This window comes from Girardinichthys multiradiatus, chromosome 18 (assembly GCF_021462225.1).
Source record: "Girardinichthys multiradiatus isolate DD_20200921_A chromosome 18, DD_fGirMul_XY1, whole genome shotgun sequence".
Taxonomy (NCBI): Eukaryota; Metazoa; Chordata; class Actinopteri; order Cyprinodontiformes; family Goodeidae; genus Girardinichthys; species Girardinichthys multiradiatus.
The window spans coordinates 7,242,527-7,263,659 of NC_061810.1; the positions used below are offsets into that span (position 1 = coordinate 7,242,527).

The following is a 21,133-nucleotide window of genomic DNA, read 5'->3' on the forward strand; positions in this document are numbered from 1 at the left end:
TTTGATTTCTCCAGAACATTTAACACAATTCAACCTGCTTTGTCAGTATGTACACCTCAGACTTCCAATACAAGATACACTCCTGTCAGTATAAATACCTCGGTGTTCACATGGACAACAGACTGGAGTGGAGATGCAACTGTGAAGCCATCTACAAGAAGGGACAGAGCAGACTGTACTTCTTGAGGAAGCTTAGGACATTTGGTGTTTGCAGCAAGATGCTGCATATCTTCTATAAGTTTGTTGTGGAAAGTGTGATCTCTTCTGCCATCATCTGCTGGGGAAGCAGCATCAGAGCCAAGGACTTAAAAAGCTCAACAAGCTGATAAAGAAGGCTGGCTCTGTTCTGACAGAACTGAGACTTCTCCTATAACATTTTACCAGGTTGGAACATACAGATGGGGGGAGGTCAATGACCTCTTTGCACAATTTCCCTAGATCATCCAGAGTCCTGGGTTCTCTCGTATGCTGTTTTTATTTCATTTCAGTCCACAGGCGTTCTACAGGGTTTAGGTCTGGGGACTGAGGTGGCCATGGATGAAGGTTGATTTTGTGTCTGGTGAACCATTTCTGTCATGATGTGCCATATGCGATGGATCATTATCTTGTTGAACAAATCAATAACTTCATTTTAGTTAATTGACAGATATTCCAACAGGTTTTAAATTTCAAATATCTTCACATTTAAAATTGTTTTAAATTAGTATTTTTCCAAAAAAAGAAAAGAAATGGGCCTCTGTGGCTTGTGATATTTATACATTTATTTTTATGGGATTTATGGGAACTGTGTCCCAAGTGATTTTATTTTTCTCTTTGTGTTGTGTTTTAGTGAGAGATTAGACTCCTTGTTGCTTATTTATTTGTTTATTTTAGGCCGTTTTATATAATAAAACAGAGGTGCCAATATGTGCCCACGTGTGTGTGGCTGTATGTATTTGTAATCTTTACAGTGGAGGCTTATGCGAGAAACCAAAGCCCATAATCTTGTGTGAGCCTTGTTCCTGCAGCAGATAAAGTCCACACCGGACCGATGAAGACACCAAGAAAACCGTGACTGTCGCTTCTGTATGTATAGATCTGCAATAGCTTGGTTGGCAGTTGTGAATATATATAGAATATTAAAATGCTGCTACGTTTGACATACATTATGTTGTATAACGAATTAAACTGGCAATACTTTTTAAGGCAACTTGCATTCATTAACTGTAGGATTAGATCAATAATACTGAAAGTTTTAATAGCTGTTTTTTGTAATAATTAAAATGAACAGCAGCGGGAACTTATGTTGCCTGAGAGCGCGGTGGCGATGAACACGGAGGTAGTTTTGTAACGGACAACAACAAGAGAGAGCAGCTGTCTGCTAGCAACGCGTTGGATTCCTCGATCATTTATCCGATTTTAGAGATTTTTATTGAATGCCAACCCTAACGGTGTAGTGTTGGAGTCCTAGCAGACGGATAAATGTCTAAACCATCAGGTAGGGTGGCTGTTTGACCCAGAAAAGAGACACAGTTGTTGTTTTATCACGTCAGTTTTGTCCCTTTAAAACAAGTCTGTCATGTTTCACATCATGGCGATTTAATTCCCAGAGCACCAGGAAAAACAAGAACAAGAGGAGGAGGCTACAGCTGAAGCCGAGGTGGGATTTACTGTATTATATCAAGCTTGGGATGTTTTTTTTTTTTTTTTTAGCTGCTGTCAGATGTCGTGTATGGGCGATGGTTAGCATCATAACAAAGAGCTGTTCTGTCTCAGGCTGATCCCGGAAACTGCAGTTTTCAGTGAGATGTTTCTACATGTCAACTTTGTTTCCTCTGCAGGAGCAATCAGACGACAGCAGTGAAGACGAAGCTGCAGGAAACACAGAGAGTACGTTTAAATACACACTTTATAGTGCCTAGACTACTGCTATGTTCACGTTATTTGGCTTTTTTATTGTTCAGTTCAGTTTGACTTTATTCATTTTTTTGCAATATACATATATCAAGACTCACAACACAAATACAAGCGGGAATTTACAGAATTCCAAGAGTAAAACAGGAGCTGGAAGTACTAACCTGCCCCTTTCATACTACAATACTGTATATCCTATATCCTGCTTCTGTCTAGTTTTATGGCCAAACACAGGTGAATATCCTAATCTTGTCTTGCATTTTCACTCCTGTCCTTGCCAGTGGACTTCCTGCGCAGCCTTTTCTCCAGTGCCCTGGGGCTGGGCTCTGCAGAGAAAGTTCTGGATGAACTGTCTCTGGATGGCGTGGCACGCTACATAAACAGCGGCAAATGTGAGCATTTTCCTCATTCTGGTTTACTGCTTACTGCTTATTTGCAGGAACATAATCTCACACAGCATTACATATTCTCCATCAAGTTTAATGATGGGCATAAAGAAATTTTCCAAATGACAATCCATGGCTTCTCACCACCTGGAGTGTTTGGTGTTGAAAAGCTCAATCTCAGTCTTGTCTGTCCAAAGCACACTTTCCAGTTAAAATCCCTGTGGAGTTTTGCAAACTATGGTTGGACAGACATCATTCCCAAACAACCATATGGCAGGTAGGTGTCATATAGTGGTAGATGCGGAGACTTGGTGACCCCAAGGTGCTGCTCGTTGCTGCCAGTTCTCCCTTTTTGACCTCCATTGCTGTCCTGCAGATTGTGCATGACCATCTCCTCACGTATGGAGATCAGCACACATGTGCTTCACTTGAAAAGCATGTTCTCCTGGCTTGCCCATTTTGAAGGGTGGCTAAGAGAAATAACCCTCTATGTCACATCGTACCTATATGCTAGGCCAACAGGAAATAATAGAACACAAAATAAAAGTTCCTAGAAACTCTGATCAACTTAAAACGGTAAAGCATAAAGTACATGAATTTTGAAGGAATGTCTGGGCTGCCAGCAGCTGTTGCACCTGTGATTTTATACATTTTTTTGGGAACATTTGTTTCTTAACATTGACTTTTTGTTTTACCACAGAATTAATGTACCTTCATTGTGAAGTTATGCTGCTGCAATAAAAAAGTGAATAAAAGATTGATTTTAAGGCTTTTTGCAGATTTTTACTAGGGGCGCCAATAAATGTGGAGCACACTGAATTATTTATTAATGGGCTCATGAGTGTCTGTGCATCCAAACAGGTAAAAACATTATCTGCCTGGTTGGAGCGGGAATATCAACATGTAAGTATATACATACATGTAAGAATATATATATCAGATTCATTTTAAGCGAATGAACTACTGACTGATTATTATTAAATAATTATTTCAGTTTCAGTAATTCCTCATGATTTCTGCCTCCACAGCTGCTGGTATCCCAGATTTCCGCTCTCCAGATACAGGCCTCTATGCAAATCTGCAAAAATATAATCTTCCATACCCAGAGGCCATTTTCCAGATCGATTACTTTAAGGTCTGTTAAAGTTTTAGTTGTTTGTGTGTCATTAAAACATGACACACAAACAAGTAATTTGGCATAATTTCATCACAGAAACATCCAGAACCATTCTTCGCTTTGGCCAGGGAGCTGTACCCAGGACAGTTTAAGGTACAACAAACAGCCTGCAGATTGGGAAAGCTGTTCTTTGCTGTCTCATGTACTAAAGGCTCTGAGCTGCATTTTACTCTCATGCTTGATTTCAGCCGACAATCTGCCACTATTTCATAAAGATGCTGAAGGACAAAGGGCTTCTGAGACGATGCTACACACAGGTGGGGGGAGAAAGAGCATGTCGCTGCACACACAGAAATGCAAATTACTTTAAGTTCCTGTGTTCTTGCTGGGGTGTATCTGTGCAGAACATCGACACCCTAGAGCGGGTGGCTGGGCTGGAAGGTGAGGACCTGATCGAAGCCCACGGAACGTTCCACACCTCCCACTGTGTCAGCTTCTGCTGCAGAAAGGAGTACCACCTGGACTGGATGAAAGGTGCTGGGACTTCTCTCAGCTCTAATGATGTTTGGAGATTTAAGTTTCTAATTTTGTCTTTTTGTGGTTGTAGAAAAAATCTTCTCTGACACGATTCCAAAGTGTGAAAAGTGCAGCAGTTTGGTCAAACCAGGTCAGTTGATCATTGTATTTATTAATTTTACTGTCATTCTGAATTTAGGGTTCTTCATTTTAGTTCTGTAAACCATCTCTGTACATCATTGAGTTGTTTCTAGTTTCATGAAGCTCCCAGATGTTTGCTCTCTGTTTTCTGCATCTTGCCTTACTCAGATATTGTTTTCTTTGGAGAGAACCTGCCAGCCCGTTTTTTCACTTCCATGAAATCGGTGAGCACATAACAGGGCTTTGTGCAGGACTTAACCTCTTTGCAGAAAAGCAAATAAATATCCCACCTTTCTTTCTCTGTCAGGATTTTCCTCGGTGCGATCTTCTCATAGTTATGGGCACGTCTCTGCAGGTGCAGCCGTTTGCAGGTTTAGTCAGCAGGTACTCCACATCAAGTCTGGTGGATTGCTTGCATGACAGCATTTATAACTTGAGTGTGTATTGTAACTCAGTCATCAGTGGAACCGTCCTGCTTTGGCTATTTCTGAGATTCTTTCATCTTTTAGGGTTTCAAAAAGTTGCCCCAGGCTGCTTATTAACATGGAGAAAGCAGGAGAGGTGAGTTTTACAGCTCTGTCAGCCTTACGTACCTACTTTCTTCACACTGTCTGTTTTATGCCACTCTAGTTGCATCAGTTTACTTGATTCTGTCTGCAGGCAGATCCTATGTTGGGGTTGCTCAGTTTTGGAGGCGGGATGGACTTTGACTCAGACAAGGCATACAGGTGATTCTCTAACGCTACCATATTATCTCATAATATCATACTATCTAGGGGGAGTGGTAGTCTAGTAGTTAGAGCAGCATGCAGACTGCCGTTCTGGGTTTCATTGTAATCTTATTTGCAATGAAAAATAAAATAAAGATAATTTTTATTATTATAAACTGGTTTATATATTGGTGACATTGCAACTTTATTACTCGTTGGGGATGCATTTACTTCAAATGTGTGCAGATTTTTAAAATTTTAGAGCTAGGATACAGATCTACATTCTCTAGGAAATAATCAAAGAGGTGACTGCTTTTGCAAAAATACTCACAATTACTGCTAGAAATACTTTTATTACTGTTCTTATAAGTTCTTATGTTATACTTCTTAAAAATAAATTGTTATTGTTAAAATCTGTTTTGGCAGCTCAAAGCGTTAAAATATTTTAATTAGAAATTACACTCAACATTCTGATCAGTGCATCTCTAGTTTTGATTCTAATTATTTCTGTAAAAGTTTTAAAGTCTTGTTTTCTAGACAAGTCAGTCGTCTATTATTTAACCACCAGAGGGCAGCACATTATCTTTCATCACTCAGGTAGAAATTAACGGACTCTCACACACACGCCCAGTTAATGATCCGCTCATTTACTAGTTTGCTTCCATTTCAACATCAACATCAGCTCCTCAACTTATTTTATTCAGTCGTCTGTAAAAATGCGACTTGAATAAAAGTTTTTAAGGCTCCAAGACGGCCTTCAATGCAGAATAGAGATGTTCACATTTAGGATGTAATGTTTCAGACAACAGTGATGCAGCAAAAACAGTTTGTTGTTGTTTTTGGAAAAGAAAAAAGGAATTTTGGTGCTGCAGGAGTGGCTCTTACCAGAAGAATAGTTTGGCTTTCTCCGCCTTGCCTTGAGAAGAAATCTAGAAACATGCTGTGTTTTGTCACTGCTTGTAGGTGGTCTGGGTGTTTTCAACATTTGGTTTAAAATGCAAAAAAAAAAAAAATCTTACAAATATTTCTAAAAGGCTTCGTCCAAATTCATCGAATTGTTAAATAAGTGTTCATTTTATATGCTGCCTCTTATTTTTGTTTTGTGGTGGAAAAAATCTGGGTTAGGGTTTTGATTTCTCTTTGTTTAAAGATTTTTTTAAATAAGACTGGGAGCACTGGTTGAATTTATTGTGGACCATCTCTAATCCAAACAGGGTCAGAGCTAAGCATGGAGGCACAAATACAGCTACATCAAAAAAAATCTCAAATACTTTGTTACTCATTTCTGAAAGTAATACTAATATTATATAGATTAATTAAAAATAGAGTAAAATATTCCAAGCCTTTATTTCTTGTTCTTCACGTTAAAGATTATGGCACGCAAATAATGAAAACCCAAAATACAGTGTCTCAGAAAATTAGAACATTGTGAAAATTTTTTTTTTGGAAACTCATGGTGTCCCACTATAATCAGCTAATTAAGTCAAAACATCTGCAGAAGTTTCCTGAGCCTCTACATGGTCTCCCAGTCTGGGGCAGTGGGCTCAGGGGCACAGCCAGGAATTTTGGGCCCCATGACAAAAAATTAAAAGGCCCATCAATGCTTTACATAACTAACTTTAAAAGCTTGTAACTGTCTCACTTCCTGTAGTTCAAAACTTGTACAAGCACAATATTTACTGCTAGTGAACTGTACATGCAACAGTCTGCATGCAATATACAATTTGCTATTTTATGCAAAATTCAAAGCGGACATAAAAAATGTGCTAAAGGCCATATTTCCCAGTCTCCATGACTTTTATTATTGTGAAAACTCAACATTCTCTTAACATTCTTGAAAGTAAAAAAAAAAACAAATAAACGTAAATATACATTTTTTATTGTATAACTTTTATACAATTATAAACTTTGTATTTTCAATCAAAATAAATTATATTAACATCATCATCTGAAAGCAGTAAAACAGCAGATTTTTGAACAAGATGAGAACAAAGAATTACTAGAAGCACAAATCTTTCTCCTAAATAAGCCATCTGACAGCCATCACTGCCCTTGCTCATCCTGACTTACCAAGAGCGCCGGCGAGGCTTCCTGGTAGCTAAGTCACTGATCAAATCTTTGAAGTTTAACTTCCTACTTCTCTGTTTTACTCCTTTCATTGTTGAAAATCTGTTGTTATTCTTTTCTTAGGCAGCATTGTCATTCTTACCTTCTGACTGTTCCTCTAAACATCGTCACCATCATGTGCTAAGGCAGAAACAAACCATTTCATGCAGATACAGGTGGTGTTCGGTCAATATGGATGTTTAAGTTTATGTCCGGGAGTGACATTTAACTTTTATAGCCAAAAAAAAATACATAATTAACTTTAGTTTATGTGTATAACAATACTCAATTTTGGTGAAGTATAGACTGAGTAGTCTACAAAATCATGGGGAACACCGCTGACCGGACGGATGTCCAGAAGACAAGTCATTGAGGCGGAGAAGCCACAAAAGCTCATTGCTAAAGAAGCTGATTGTTCAGAGTGATGTATCCAAGCTTTTTCCTCGGAAGGTAAATGGAAGGAAAAAGTGTGGTAGGAAAATGTGTACCAGCAACAGGGATAACCGCAGCCTTGGGAGGATTGTGAAGCACAATCCATTCAAGAATTGGTGGAGCTTCACAAGGACTGGGCTGAGGCTGGAGGCAGCACATTAAGAGCCTCTTTTGTAGATAAAATTAAACTATGCATTTTATTTAGAAATCCATGTCCCAGAGTCTGGAGGAAGAGTGGAGAGGCACAGAATCCATGTTGTTTGAAGTAATATTCAACTAATCACCTAAACAATTAATTAAAAAAGATGAAGTGCCTACAGAAATTTATAAAAAAAAAAAAATACAAACAATATCGAAGTTGACAAAATAAAGAATTCTCAAATAAAAATAGACAAAATTCAGTGATGTTTTTGCTGAGGAGGTCTTTTCTCTGTTTGAGTTTGACTGAGAAGCATCCTCATGGTAGATGCCTCAGTGACACAAAGAACATGTAGACTCATTACAAAACTGATTACTAGAAAGCTTCTTCTTGCAAATATTTGTAACTAATATAATTTTCTAAATTATAAAACAAAAATGAGCTTGAATTCTCATAAACCATAAAGCACATGGACCTATAATTATTGGCTCCAGAATTATTTATATGGTCAGATTAACAAGAAAAACTAAAATCCCAGAACAAGAGAAACATTTAAAATGTTTGAGTCTGGAAGACAGAAATGGATCTGTGACATGCAATAATCTGTCCACACGGAGTAGTACATAGAACCTTGGCCATTAGTAATCAAAATAACTAAGACTGATGCATTCGATTTCAGATATATTTACTTATTTATTATATTCAGGCTGTCTTGTATTTGTTTTTGTTTTTTTTGCATGCTGATCCACTTGTGGAACAGCCTGTATTTCAAAGCTGTCTATTGCACCTGTAATGAATCGTTTGGGATAAACAAAACTGCAAGGAAAATCTGAATTTAACCATGTTGGATTAATTAAAGACACAGATCGTATTTCTGGTTCGTTTTGTTGTGATGGGAAATGAAAACTTGTGGTGAAGTCGGCTCCGTCCTGACATGTCGTCTTTTTTCCTGCGTCCAGAGATGTTGCTCACATCAGTACCTGTGATGACGGCTGCTTGGCTCTTGCTGACCTGTTGGGTTGGAAGGTGAGCTCCACAGTCTTCTCTCTGGGACGTTGTCTTCCCCTGCAGCTGTGCAGCATGTAGAGCGTAGAACCGTCAGTACAGGATGAGCATACACAATCAAAACAATTTTTCTAAAAATGCATTTGATGTGGGTCTATGAAGAAATGAAGCGCATTTAAGTGTAAACGTTGCTTATAACGAGCCCCTTTTTTGTATAGTGCATGTATATTGGGATGAAGGGTGAAACATTTACAGTGTATTACTCCATCGGAACAGAGTAAGCTTCTATTGGGGGATATAGCCCCCCACTGTCAGCGTTTTACACAGTCTGTGAACGCAGCCAAGTGGTCAAAAGATTCTTACTCCAATTAATCAAATAATAGGTCAAGCTGCCGTCAGTTGAAGCCAACATTCAACATGCTGAGATAAGTGAGTCTTTATCAGACAGAGTGTTCTGCATGGCATAGCGTACAATAAAGAGATGCTGTTATTGGGGTGTTGGTGTGAGATTTGCATAGCAATTATCAAAATTTTACAGCAGTGTCACATACCTCTAAATTATACAGCTGATGCTGGAGTACTATTAATTTTAGGCTGCGTATCTTTATATGCCTCATATGCATCAGTGTAAAACCATAAAATGCAAAGATCAAACTTGTTGTTTTTATTTTATTTTGTTGTGCTCGTCACTATGTGCCTTTTCTACGTCGATCCTTGTTTTGTTTTCCGATCCATCCAGGCAGAGCTGGAAGAACTTGTGAAGAATGAGCACATCAGGATCGACAGTCAGGACCGGAAGGAGAAGGCTGGGGAAAGCAAAGGAGCCGCAGCCAAGGGGGACCCGGCTTCAGCTGAACCAAAACCCAAAGCAGAGGAGTGACCTGTCAGAGAGTGGTCTCCTTTAATTAAAAATACATTGTCATTGTTTAAAGCTTAACCAGAGGTTAATATACAAGGGTTTGTTGTTAAGGAATGAAGCTGGGATTTTTGTGAGTCTCTGATCTGAGGACAGTTTATTGCTGTAATTATGCTTTTGTTTATTAGTCATTTGCACTTTACTAACGTCACTGTTTTCCACAAGGATTTATTTGCCCCAGCTGTAGATTCAATTCAATTCAAAGATACTTTATTGATCCCCGAGGGGAAATTAGAATTCCAGTACAACCCATCCAAACAGACATCATGACACAAGACAAGGGGGGGACGGGTCACCGAGGCTTTGCTGCCCACTCACAGGCGCTGCCCTTGCTAGATGAGAAAAGAGGCCACATTAGGTAAGTAGAGGAAAAAAAAAATCATATTTCACACTTTATCCTTAGCAGGATACAGTTTGAGATTGCAAAAAACCTCAGCACAAAGAAGCAACACGTTTACAAAACAACATCATGCCGGGAACGGTGAAGGTGGTGTGAGGGGGTGCATATGTCTATCTTGAGCATGTGTGTGTGTGCAAGTGAGTGTGTGCAAGTAAGTCCATGAAGCACTGTCACGGAGGCCATTGTCCTTGATGGTACGTTGGAATGTTCATCAACCGGCCACAACGTTCTGAGCAGGTCCACAAATGTCCTCAGGGAAGGGAGGGGGCAGAAGGAGCTGTTTCCTCTGACCAACATAACAGGATTGTACATAGATTTTAGCCCCATGCGTGGAAGCTAGTCTCTGTGCTACTTCTAAGCATGACAAGCTGCATTTGACTGAGAACCTGATTTGGATTGAAGATAACGAGCCTCTCTTAGGTGTCCTAACAGTTTCCTTCCCAAGTTACAGGCTGATAAAACTGTCACAATGCTTTCATCAGAAAATGTCCCCCCTGATCAGTGAAAATGTTTGTAAGTTTGAACCTTCAATGTGACTTTATTTCCAAACCATCACTAATTTTTCTTTTGTTTGGCTTTTACTCATTTATTTTAATTATCTTGTCATTTATAAAATTATGAGACAGAATATATTATATTTTTTATGTAATGTTCATGCTCCCTGGTTCAGTTTTTTAATTTTTTGCCAAATTAATCTAGATGCAAACTGACGTAGGGACATAAAATGAAAAAAGACAAATTGATGTAATCACGTTTTGAAGACAAACTGAATCAATGATCTGTGAGAGCCTAAAACATTGTGTAAAGAAATTAATAAATACTGACCTGGACTGAAATACTTTACCATGTACTCATTATACAAACCAGTGCAAATTCTTTCAATAAATGTTTCCTACCGATCATGCTCACTTTGTGTCATTGGAGAAGTTTTGTCGTGCGCGCCTTCGTATGAATGCAGTTAGTTAAGAATGATACAAGGTTGAAACGTCAGACTGAAACTCCAGCTACCGCACTTTGCTCCGTCTAACACTCACCTGCCCAATCATGAATTACTCAGGATTTCCTTTCCAATTCTTTGATTAAGTTTAAACTCAGTGCAGTCAAGTCAAAAATGACTCATAACCCTGGCAGATGTAGACTGTTTTCATTCAACGTAGAAGTTTCTTTCTGAAAGAAAATCTGGGAAGCATATTTCATAAGATAAAAAAAACTAAAAGAAAATGAATTAAAAAATACATATTGTTTAGATTCAGAATAAAGGGGAAGACTGCTGAGCTGACAGTTCTCTAGAGGAACTGGGTCAATGGGATCTTAAGCAGAACCTGACTTGGACCCCCTCTTCCTGCTAAGAACATCACCACTAACAGTGTTTCAATACAAGTGGCATCTGGGAGAGGGGGCCACATTTAAGTGGTTGAGCTTCAAAGCATAATTGGTTCTAATTTGCTGACGTGAACAAAATGAGCTCAAACACAAAGAAAAGATTAAACTTGTAGCATCCGATGTTAACAACAAACAATGAAGATTATTGTTAGACGTTTTACAGTGTAAACTTGCCACTCCCTTTAAATTCTAAATAAAAAAATAAAAAAATTATGCTAAAACAATGAACTGAAATTTAATTGTATCCTCATTCTCAAACAACAAAGATACAAATTTCTTATCCATGGTTTGTGTTAAAATTCAAGCAATTAGTTGGAGGCTCCTGGTGGTTTTGGGATCTGGAAGCAAGTTCTGGGTGACAGTCACTGACAACCTCCTCAAGGAGGGTAGGACAGAGAAGGTCTTTAATAAAGAGGCTGATGTTTTGCAGTGCTTTATCCAAGGAAGTTAATGAAAAGTTAAGTGGAAGAAAAAATCTTGGTAGAAAAGACTGCACAAGATTGGATCATCACAGCTGGAGGAGGATTGTGACGCAAACCCCATTCAAGCATTTAGGGAAGAATATAAATGTTTCCACTGCAGCTAGAGTCAGAGCTTTAAGAGCCACCACACACAGGCGTATATCCAGGACATGGGTGTTGTAACTATGAATATGAATATATTATTTAATATTAATACTTTAATATTTTGTCAAATAATATTTCGGTCTGTTAAAGGTTATCATGTGAATACCAGCCCAGTAAGGCGGTGGTATTAGGACAAAATTGAAAGGGTGAGCCAGCTCTGACATTATTGAACAACCAAACTCTGCACACACATGGAATGAATTCGCACCATTTCTTAAAATACAAAAAATTATTAACAAAAATAAGTCAACACAAAGTCAAACATATTTCAATCATCAAACCCTTTACTATGCTAAAACAAACCAACTAAACTACCAAGCAGAATTAAAGAATAAGGAAGACTAATAGGCTATGTACAATATAAACAAGTTGATTAAAGATTATTGAAAATCATGACCAAAAGAGTGATGCAACATTACCATCCAATGTTTATGTTTGAGAACCAATGATTATCTTGAAGAATTTGGAAGTGAGTTAAGTTAGTCTTGGAACCAACTTAGGCAATAATCATCAAACGTTTAGACAACCATTCATAATGCAAGATCAGATAAAACATTATTTTATTAAAATAATGTTTTAAAGAATGATCTGCTGAATAAAACCAACATTCTGGATGACCATTTCTCAACGGTTTCTCATTAGCTGTCTTTATTTATTAAAATAATATTTAAAGAAATATTATTTAGGAAATAGTAAAATATTTAAGGAAATATTTTGGAAAAGAACCAAATCTTTCTGGAGAAATGAGGCTTAATGGTGTTTATGGTGTATTAGTTATCAAGTTTAATTAAACAATATTTAGGGAAATATTATTTTACTGGATTGAAACTAACAACCTTTTGGGTAAATGATCTTTAGTAAGCAAGCACGTGTTCTTAGCTGTTAGCAGTTAAAGCTAACAAAATAAGCTCATAGCTTAGCACCAGAATCAAACACACACCTTTAAAAATACCGTTAATAAAAGGGTTAAAATGCATAAGCGCGGACGGTGCGTTATGATCAATCCTCTGTTTAAAATGACCCTTTAAATAAAGTTTGTCTTAACTTTAAAACACACAAACACAGAACACAAAACTGAGCACGTGGCCTGCTAGTAATAAGATAGCAGAGTTTAACACAAACAAAACCAAACTTCATAAAATGAAAAACGTTTAGATCATTTCATTCTAAACTACTTCTACCACTCTCTGCCCAAACCTAACCTCTCAGTTGAACCCTGCTGAGGAAATGTTGTCCGGCGACGAAGTTTGAAGAAAGCTTTGTGAACAAAAGGGTTAGCTGCAGCTAACCTCCGTAGCTGTTGGGTGGGGCAACTCGCTCTGTCCGCCAACCAAACTGTACGTTACAGTTGTAACCACGGTGATGCGTCCCGTTATCCTTCCTTTGGGAAACTGCTTCACTCGGCTTTGTAGAGACAGGGTCTCTGCTGGGAACCCTCTGAAAACAGTTTGCTTCTGCAGACCTCAGAGAGAAAGTCAAGCCACGCTTGTACCTTAATTACCCCCATTCATGAATGAATATCGGATACACAAACAGCAATTCATCCGTACTTAACTTAGTACATATGACTGCGTGATCTTATGACACTCTTGGATCCAGTTTGAAGAGTTATGTCTGTTTGCCTGCAAAGAGACATTAGCGCGCTGTGCCTCTCCTGTCCCAATCCTCTAGAGACCGGTGTGGAAGAGATTGATTCATTGGAAAGGGGGTGTTTTTATACATCCAGTGACATCACGGAAAGTCTGCTGTTATCCCCTTTCCTGGCTGGCTGGAAGTAGGTTAATGCGATTTATTTTGAAAGTTCCAGAAAAGTTCGTACCGCATGTTGTAATCCATGGCTGTGGGTCCCAACATGGGCTATGTAAACTTTTGCATTCCCTGTGTTAGGTTGATCCAAAACCAGACACAACATCAGAAGTATCAAGGCCCCAGAGTCTGGAGGAAGGGTGGAGAGGCACAGACACTTGATGAAGTCCAGAAGTTTCCTCAGTCTGTGATGATTTAAGGAATCATGCCATCTGCCGGTGTTGGTCTACTGGGTTTTCTGAAGTCCACAGTTAATGCAACCATCATGCTTCCCTCTGCTGACAAGCTTTATGGAGATGTTGATTTCATTTTCCAGCAGGACTTGGTTCCAGGACAAAGGTACCAAAAGCTGGTTCAATGACCATGATGTTACCTTGCTTGATTGGCCAGAAAACTCCCCTGACCTGAACCCCAGAGTCTATAGGGTATTGTGAGGAGACAGATAATGGACCGCAGACCCCCCCAATGCAGACGAGCTAAGATCTGCTATTAACACTGAAGTAAATGCTTGAAAAATCGCTCTCTGTGTCTTAATCTATTAATTCTATTTCTTCCTGAAATACATGAACTTTCCAGTGACATTCTATAATACTGAAATGCACCCGTAGAAATTCTTTGTAAAAGCGATATACAGGCATTCTGGGAAATGTATTTTTCCATCGTAATAGAACTCAAAATGGCAGACGAAGTGAAAGAGAAAGGCAAATGCTTAAAGCACAAATACGTTTGAGCTTATAGTTCCTTTGGACTTAGTTCTGGTGTCAACATGAATGGAGTTTTGTTTAATTCTGCCACATTAGATGGACACCACTCACCACCATTAAACATCAGACGTTGCTACAGGCATAATATGCTCCTTTTCAACCAGAGGTAGTAGATGAAAAGTCTAGAGAACGTGCATTCCTCACATACACCCCTAACTACGTAGTTAACCTTATAAACAGTACTTTTAGGTGATATGTGAAGTTTATGTAATATTTTTCATTAACTGTTAGGTTTAAACCCCAACACTCATTACAACATCTGCACAAAGAAAGACACAGAGAAGTTAGTTTGTTTTAACTTGCAAGGAGAGTGTCCCGGAGACTGTCTCAGTTACAATCCTCCAAACACACTCTGAAGACAGTCTCCGCTCTTCATGCTTTTATTGGATAAGGAACGCCCTAGTTACATGAGGTTTCAACTGCTGAGGGAGTTTATCTTTATGTGAAAACAGACTGTTCTCACATCCTGTGCTCATGTTGCAACATCATATTCCTCTATGCATAAGGAGATAACAACCATTCTCAATCAGTAATATAAACAGCACATCTAGATAGTAAATAAGTAATGTAGAATGAAAACTGAATAATGTATGTACATTTATCTAACATTTCCCTCCTGTTTATTCAGTTTAGCATTATATCAATTTTAAACATCATTCAGTGACTACTTCTTTTCAGATTTTCAGTCATGAAATCATTGCAATGCATAAAAAGTTACACTCAGAGGACCTCCCTAATAACCATCAGGGTCTGGATACAAGTCTGGAAAATGCAGGGACGTCTCTTCGTTGCTTGTCTCATCAGGGTCTTCATCTGAGTCCTCGTCTGGTCTTATAAGGGCATACATCTCTGAGAGCTCTGTTTTAACTGGTTGTATAGCAGAGGTGATTATTCGAGAACACAAGGCTCTTATACAAGGAATACAACAACATCCACATAAGGTGAGAATAGCTGCAAACACAGCAATAGACATTAATATTGAAAACACTAGTTGTTTATATTTTCCAAACATTTCCCCAAAACCATCCCACATTGAGGTGTCAACTCCAGAATGGTCTTTCATTTTGTCGTTGAGTGATCTAAGGCCTTCCAACGCTTTAGTCAGGCTTCCATCAGCTGCGGTGTTATTTGGTATAAAAGTGCAACACTGACCACCAAATATGGAACAAACACCCCCTTTCTCAGCTAAGAGCATGTCAACGGCAATTCTATTTTGGAAAGCCATAAGTGAGGTAGCTGACAGTTGTTCATGGATAGCGGAGAAACCTTCTTCAGTTTTGTTTCCTAATCTCTGCACATTATAATGGATGTAGTTGATTCTGTCTACATTTTTATTGATTGTACACCACCAACATATGGTGGATTCAAAGCCTGCTGCCACTTGATCTGCTAATTTATATTCATCAGGGACCCCTCTTGGTATTCCTATGCTGTCTATGTAAGTAGGGTCATCCTGATTGTTTCATACCACTACAATCTAGATACCAGTCATATCCATCCCAGCTGTTTGCCCCATAGCCCCCTATTTGCAAGTTTCGATCAAAAGTGAACACAGTCTGTGTTCTGTTAGTTTGATAGCAGAAATACAGTTATTTTGTTCTACTGCTATCCCCATCTGTAGTTTTACAGGGGTTTTTTAACATTTCATGTTGGATTCTGGATCGATTAGGATTATAGTACCCTACTCTTCTTTTTTGCATTTTGTGATTTCTTTCCCATATTAACAGGGCACTTACAACTATGATTGAGATGATGCTCCCTATTATCAATATCTTTTTGTGTGTAGGGGTGAACATCTTTCTGTAGATTGGAGCCCTTCCTAAAAACCTGTAGCAGAGCTGTGGACAATCTTCACCGGTTTGAGACAACTGCAAACTATAATTGCAGCCCCCTTTGTAGCCGGACTACCTCTGAAGGTCAGATGAAGAGCTACAATGCTACAACAGATACCACAATGCTATTACTACAACACAAACAATGATAGTTAGGGTAAACACTGCTATTGAGAAATTTATTTTAGTCATGTTCTATTATTCTTTTACAATGTGTTAGATGGATCCATGAGTTCCTTTCTGCAATCTTAATCGCAGTTCCAGTAGTCAACAACACCTGATAGGGCCCTTCCCACTTAGGTGAATGCCAATGCTTCTTCTTTATGCTTTTTATCAGGACCCAGTCACCTGGTTCAACTAACGGTATTCCCTGCGTAGACACAGAAGTTTCATCATCATTAGTTTTCTCATTGTTTTGCTGTCTTTGTTGTAACATCTTTCTCATATAATCTGCCAGTGTGCTTTCATCATCTGTTTCCCACATATTTTTTAAATATGGCAGTCTGTAAGGTCTCCCAAACACAGTTTCATATGGTGTTAATCCATCTGAGCTAGTTATGTTGATATAGAGTTTTACTAAATCCATGCATTTAGTCCATGGTCTTCCAGTTTCTTCCATGCATTTTCTTAACCTGTTCTTTATAGTCCCATTCATTCTTTCTACTAGCCCAGCGCTTTGTGGATGATAAGCACAGTGGTGTTTTAGGTCTATGTGGAAGGCTTGTCCTATTCTGTTAATGATTTGATTAACAAAGTGTGTACCGTTGTCACTATAGATTTTCTCTGGAATACCATACCTTGGTATTATGTCTTTGCATAAGGCTTTTGCCACTGTTAATGCATCTGGTGTTTTTGTTGGAAATAGTTCTATCCATTTTGAGAATGAATCTATTATTACTAAACAATACTTTTTCCCTTCGCTGTTGTTTAGTTCTATGAAATCCATGTGGATATGTTGAAAAGGGTATTTGGCCTTGGGAAATTGTCCCCTTTTTGGCCTTAAGTTCCCTTGGGCATTGTGTTTTGCACATACTAAGCAGCTTCTACAAAAATGTTTTGAATAGGAGTTGAATCCATAGGTTGTGTATACTTGGTTTACCAATCCTGTCATCCCTCCTGTTGAGACATGTGACTTACCATGACTCAATATTGCTGCCCATTTGTATAGGTTTTTTGGTAGGATTGGTTTATTTTCTGGTCAGGTGAAAATACCATCTTTTAATTGTGCCCCTTTTCTTTGCCATTGTTGTTGTTCCTGCTTTGGTGATTGTTGTTGCATGTCTTTTAATGTTTCATTTTGTAAATCAGCTCCTGTCATCATTAGAACTTGTATTTGTTTCTGTGCTGCTTCCTTTGCTATCTTGTCTGCAAAGGCGTTGCCTTTTGAAACTGGGTCAGTTCCTGTTGTGTGTGCCGCACATTTGCATATTGCTAGTTCTTTTGGTAATTGCACAGCTTGTAGCAGTTCTGTCAGTAATGCTGCATGTGTGACTGGTTTGTTTGTGTACCACATTGTAACATGTAGGTCATCAGGTGACATTACATCCTGAGGGTTTTGTATGGAATTTTTTCCTTCATCTATGAGAAATGACCCCGTGGAAGTTGGTGCTTTATTTGGGATGTCCAATGTATAGTAATAGTTTGGGCTTCCCACTCCCTGCATTACATATACATTTTCAGGCCTTTCCCTAGCTATTTTTAATCCATCAGGAGTTGGCAATATGATTAGTTGTAAGGCGACCATTGCATCTCTACCTAATAGATTTACTGGACATTCTGGCAATATCAGTACCGAAAGTTGGCATGTTTTTCCTTCCGGGTCTCTGAGCCATATGGGTTCAGTCTCAGTAACTGTTTTTGTCACTCCTTGGGCTGCTCTGACCACAGCATAATTTCCACTAGGCTTTGCATGTGGTAGTGGCTCTCTGAGGGTGGTTCTACATGCTCCAGAATCACAAAGGAACGTGATAGGTGTGCCTTGTACTATCAATGTTATTTCTGGTCTAATTTTTTCTACATAGAACAGTTCTTCCAGATTTAATATAGTTTCTCCCTCCTCAGTCAAAAGTACCCTTTCTGTCATTTCACCAAGGGGTTGTCTGCTCAGTTTCCCCTGCGGCTCTGGTGCTAGTCACGCACTATAGTTTTGTTGGGCAGAGCTACTTTGGCAGTCTCTAGCCATATGTCCCTCTTTTCCACAGGACCAGCATGCTCTTGGATTTTGTGCTCCAAAATGTCCTCTGCCTCTACCTCTTCCTCGACCTCTACCACGCCCCCTGCCTCGTGTTTGTTGATAATAAACTGCATTATCAAAACAGGCTGTCTCTTCCTCGTGGTAGAACACTGTGTCTTTTTGTTTGGTCTTTTTACTTTTTATAACTTTTTCTGCATGCAGGGCATGGTTGATGTAATCCTGTAATGAGCCTCCACTCATTCCTATGTAATGGCGGTTTACCCAGCCATGTATTTCAGGTGACGAACCTGAATGGAGTGCATTTTTTAACTGTTGTTGGAAGGCACTGTCTACATTTTCACTTGGTTCTAGACCACTGTGAACCTTGAACACCGTTCCCATTCTTGCTCTATATTCATCAAATGGTTCATCTGGTTTCTGTCGGCACCTTCCTATTTCAGTGTAATTTGCTGTCTTTTTATATTTAGCTTTAATTCTTTCCAATAGGGGGTTCACATGTTCTGTCAGATCATCACTGTCAGCAACTCGGTTGGTACCATCTGCTTGAGTAGGCGAATAAGTTCCTTTAACATGAAACCAGTCAGGGCCTAACTTGCACATTCACACCTGTTGTACTTCTGCTCCGTTCAGGTGATAAGAACGTCTAAGGTCTTCCATTTGTTTCAAACATTCCTCAACATCTTCTCTAGGGTGGGGAATGCCCTCTACTGCCTTTTTAATATCATCTTGTGTCCATGTTCGATATACCCTTATTACAGCCGGATCATTCTCTCTTGATCGTGGATTTGGAAGTTCTATCAGAGGGAAAGTCTGTACTTCAAGTCCCTCTTCCTCCAAACTTAGTAACTTTTGAGGTTCCCTGGGAGGGCTTAACACACTATTAAAGTCCCCAGATAGGGTTGTTGACCAGCTTCCTACTGCGCCGTGTTTCCGTAATTTAGGCTTACTTCCTATATCTTTTGATGTATATTTAGGTAGATTTTCGGGAAATGGGGCGACAGGGGGAGCCGTAGGCTCAGTTATTTCATCTTCCCCAGCCGCCTCTTCATCTTGTTGGGCTAATTGTTGCTGTAAGGCTGCATAAGGACCTGAATATTCATCATCTTCCTTTCGGTGAAACATTATTTCTTTTTCTTTTCATTTGTTTTTCATTTTGTTTACATTTGTTAGCTATTTTACCTTGTAAGTCTTTTAAGGCAGCCGTGGATAACTTTCCATTAAAGTTATAATGTTTTACCCAGTAACATAATGGTTCCACAGCTGTTGGTTCTTCCTTTTCTACTACTTTCCAATCTTTGCATGATAAATTATCAAGTAACTTTTGTTTTTCTTTACTTTGTCCCTTACCCATTTTTAGGCGACTTTTAGTTCCAGTATGGTTTTAACACCTGGTGTGTTCTAAATACTGGAAATACCTTTTAAACAAGATGGTGATCAACTAACCTGTTGCGGTAAAATTCACTTCAACCCGTTAAGGTGGAATTTTTTTGCCTACATGCATCCGCAACGGCTCACCATTTGTTCCTTGTTTAATTTATATGAAAAACAGTCACCTAGTGGTGGCTATTTTTCCACTCTCACACTCACTTGCTCCTTTTATTAGTTTCCTAACAGAGGACTCCGCCGTCCTTAACGTAGAATTTAATTAGTCTATTTCAACTAAGGGAGTCTACCCTCCTGCGGAATTTAACTGTATTCTTCTCTTGTACCTGATAGTGTCTAGAATTGTCAGGGTTTTACTATTTTATTCTTTTGTCATTCATCCCTCTTTTTTAATCACAAGATTTTACTCACACTTCTCTGCGTCTTTGGAGTTCCGTCAACCCTCGGATCCCAGCCCGCCAGGGAGAACCAGTCCCGGAAAAGGTCTTTTTACCGTGGCCACGGAGTTTTACCTGGATCTCTCTCACCCGCTGGGATCGTCAGGTATCTTGGAATCCGGCTCTCGAAGGACCATTTAAATGTTAGGTTTAAACCCCAACACTCATTACAACATCTGCACAAAGAAAGACACAGAGAAGTTAGTTTGTTTTAACTTGCAAGGAGAGTGTCCCGGAGACTGTCTCAGTTACAATCCTCCAAACACACTCTGAAGACAGTCTCCGCTCTTCATGCTTTAATTGGATAAGGAACGCCCGAGTTACATGAGGTTTCAACTGCTGAGGGAGTTTATCTTTATGTGAAAACAGACTGTTCTCACATCCTGTGCTCATGTTGCAACATCATATTCCTCTATGCATAAGGAGATAACAACCATTCTCAATCAGTAATATAAACAGCACATCTAGATAGTAAATAAGTAATGTAGAATGAAAACTGAATAATGTATGTACATTTATCTAACATTAACGTTTTTGTGATTGTATTCAGATATACATATGCCTGCAAAAATGAATGAACTTGCAAAGTCTCTGCAAGCAGCAAACTAATATGACAAAACAGGGTTCTGACAGTACTCCTCATACCAGCAACATCTCATGGTATCAGGGAGAAATTCATGATGGATGTGCTGTAGGTTGTTAATGACACTGTATCTACATCCCAGTGTTATTTAAGGAGAAAATGTTTTTAGACAGATCTGCAAACTGGTTTGCTTGAATTTTGCACATAGAAAAACGTCTTAAGTCCAGGTACAACAAATTTTCCATGTCAACATCCCATACGTTTCCAGAGTCAATTAAAGTTTTTGTCTCTTCATTTACATTACATTAGCAGTCTTCTAAAGCTCCAAAAACCTCTTGTAAAACAGCAGACTACTAAAGAGAAA

At 38.9% G+C, this 21,133-nt stretch overlaps 1 protein-coding gene across 1 annotated transcript; it reads left to right on the forward strand.

Moving 5' to 3' along the window:
- Positions 1-333: 333 nt before the first annotated feature.
- On the forward strand, positions 334-9,671 carry sirt2 (sirtuin 2 (silent mating type information regulation 2, homolog) 2 (S. cerevisiae)). Its single transcript, XM_047390712.1, has 16 exons — positions 334-1,477; positions 1,590-1,639; positions 1,821-1,869; positions 2,175-2,285; positions 3,141-3,182; positions 3,308-3,414; positions 3,493-3,549; positions 3,645-3,713; positions 3,801-3,930; positions 4,004-4,063; positions 4,222-4,277; positions 4,361-4,437; positions 4,563-4,614; positions 4,714-4,781; positions 8,400-8,466; positions 9,185-9,671. Exons 1-16 carry the CDS (start codon positions 1,462-1,464, stop codon positions 9,323-9,325), a joined length of 1,152 nt encoding a protein of 383 aa, XP_047246668.1. The 5' UTR covers positions 334-1,461; the 3' UTR covers positions 9,326-9,671.
- The last annotated feature ends 11,462 nt before the right edge of the window (positions 9,672-21,133 follow it).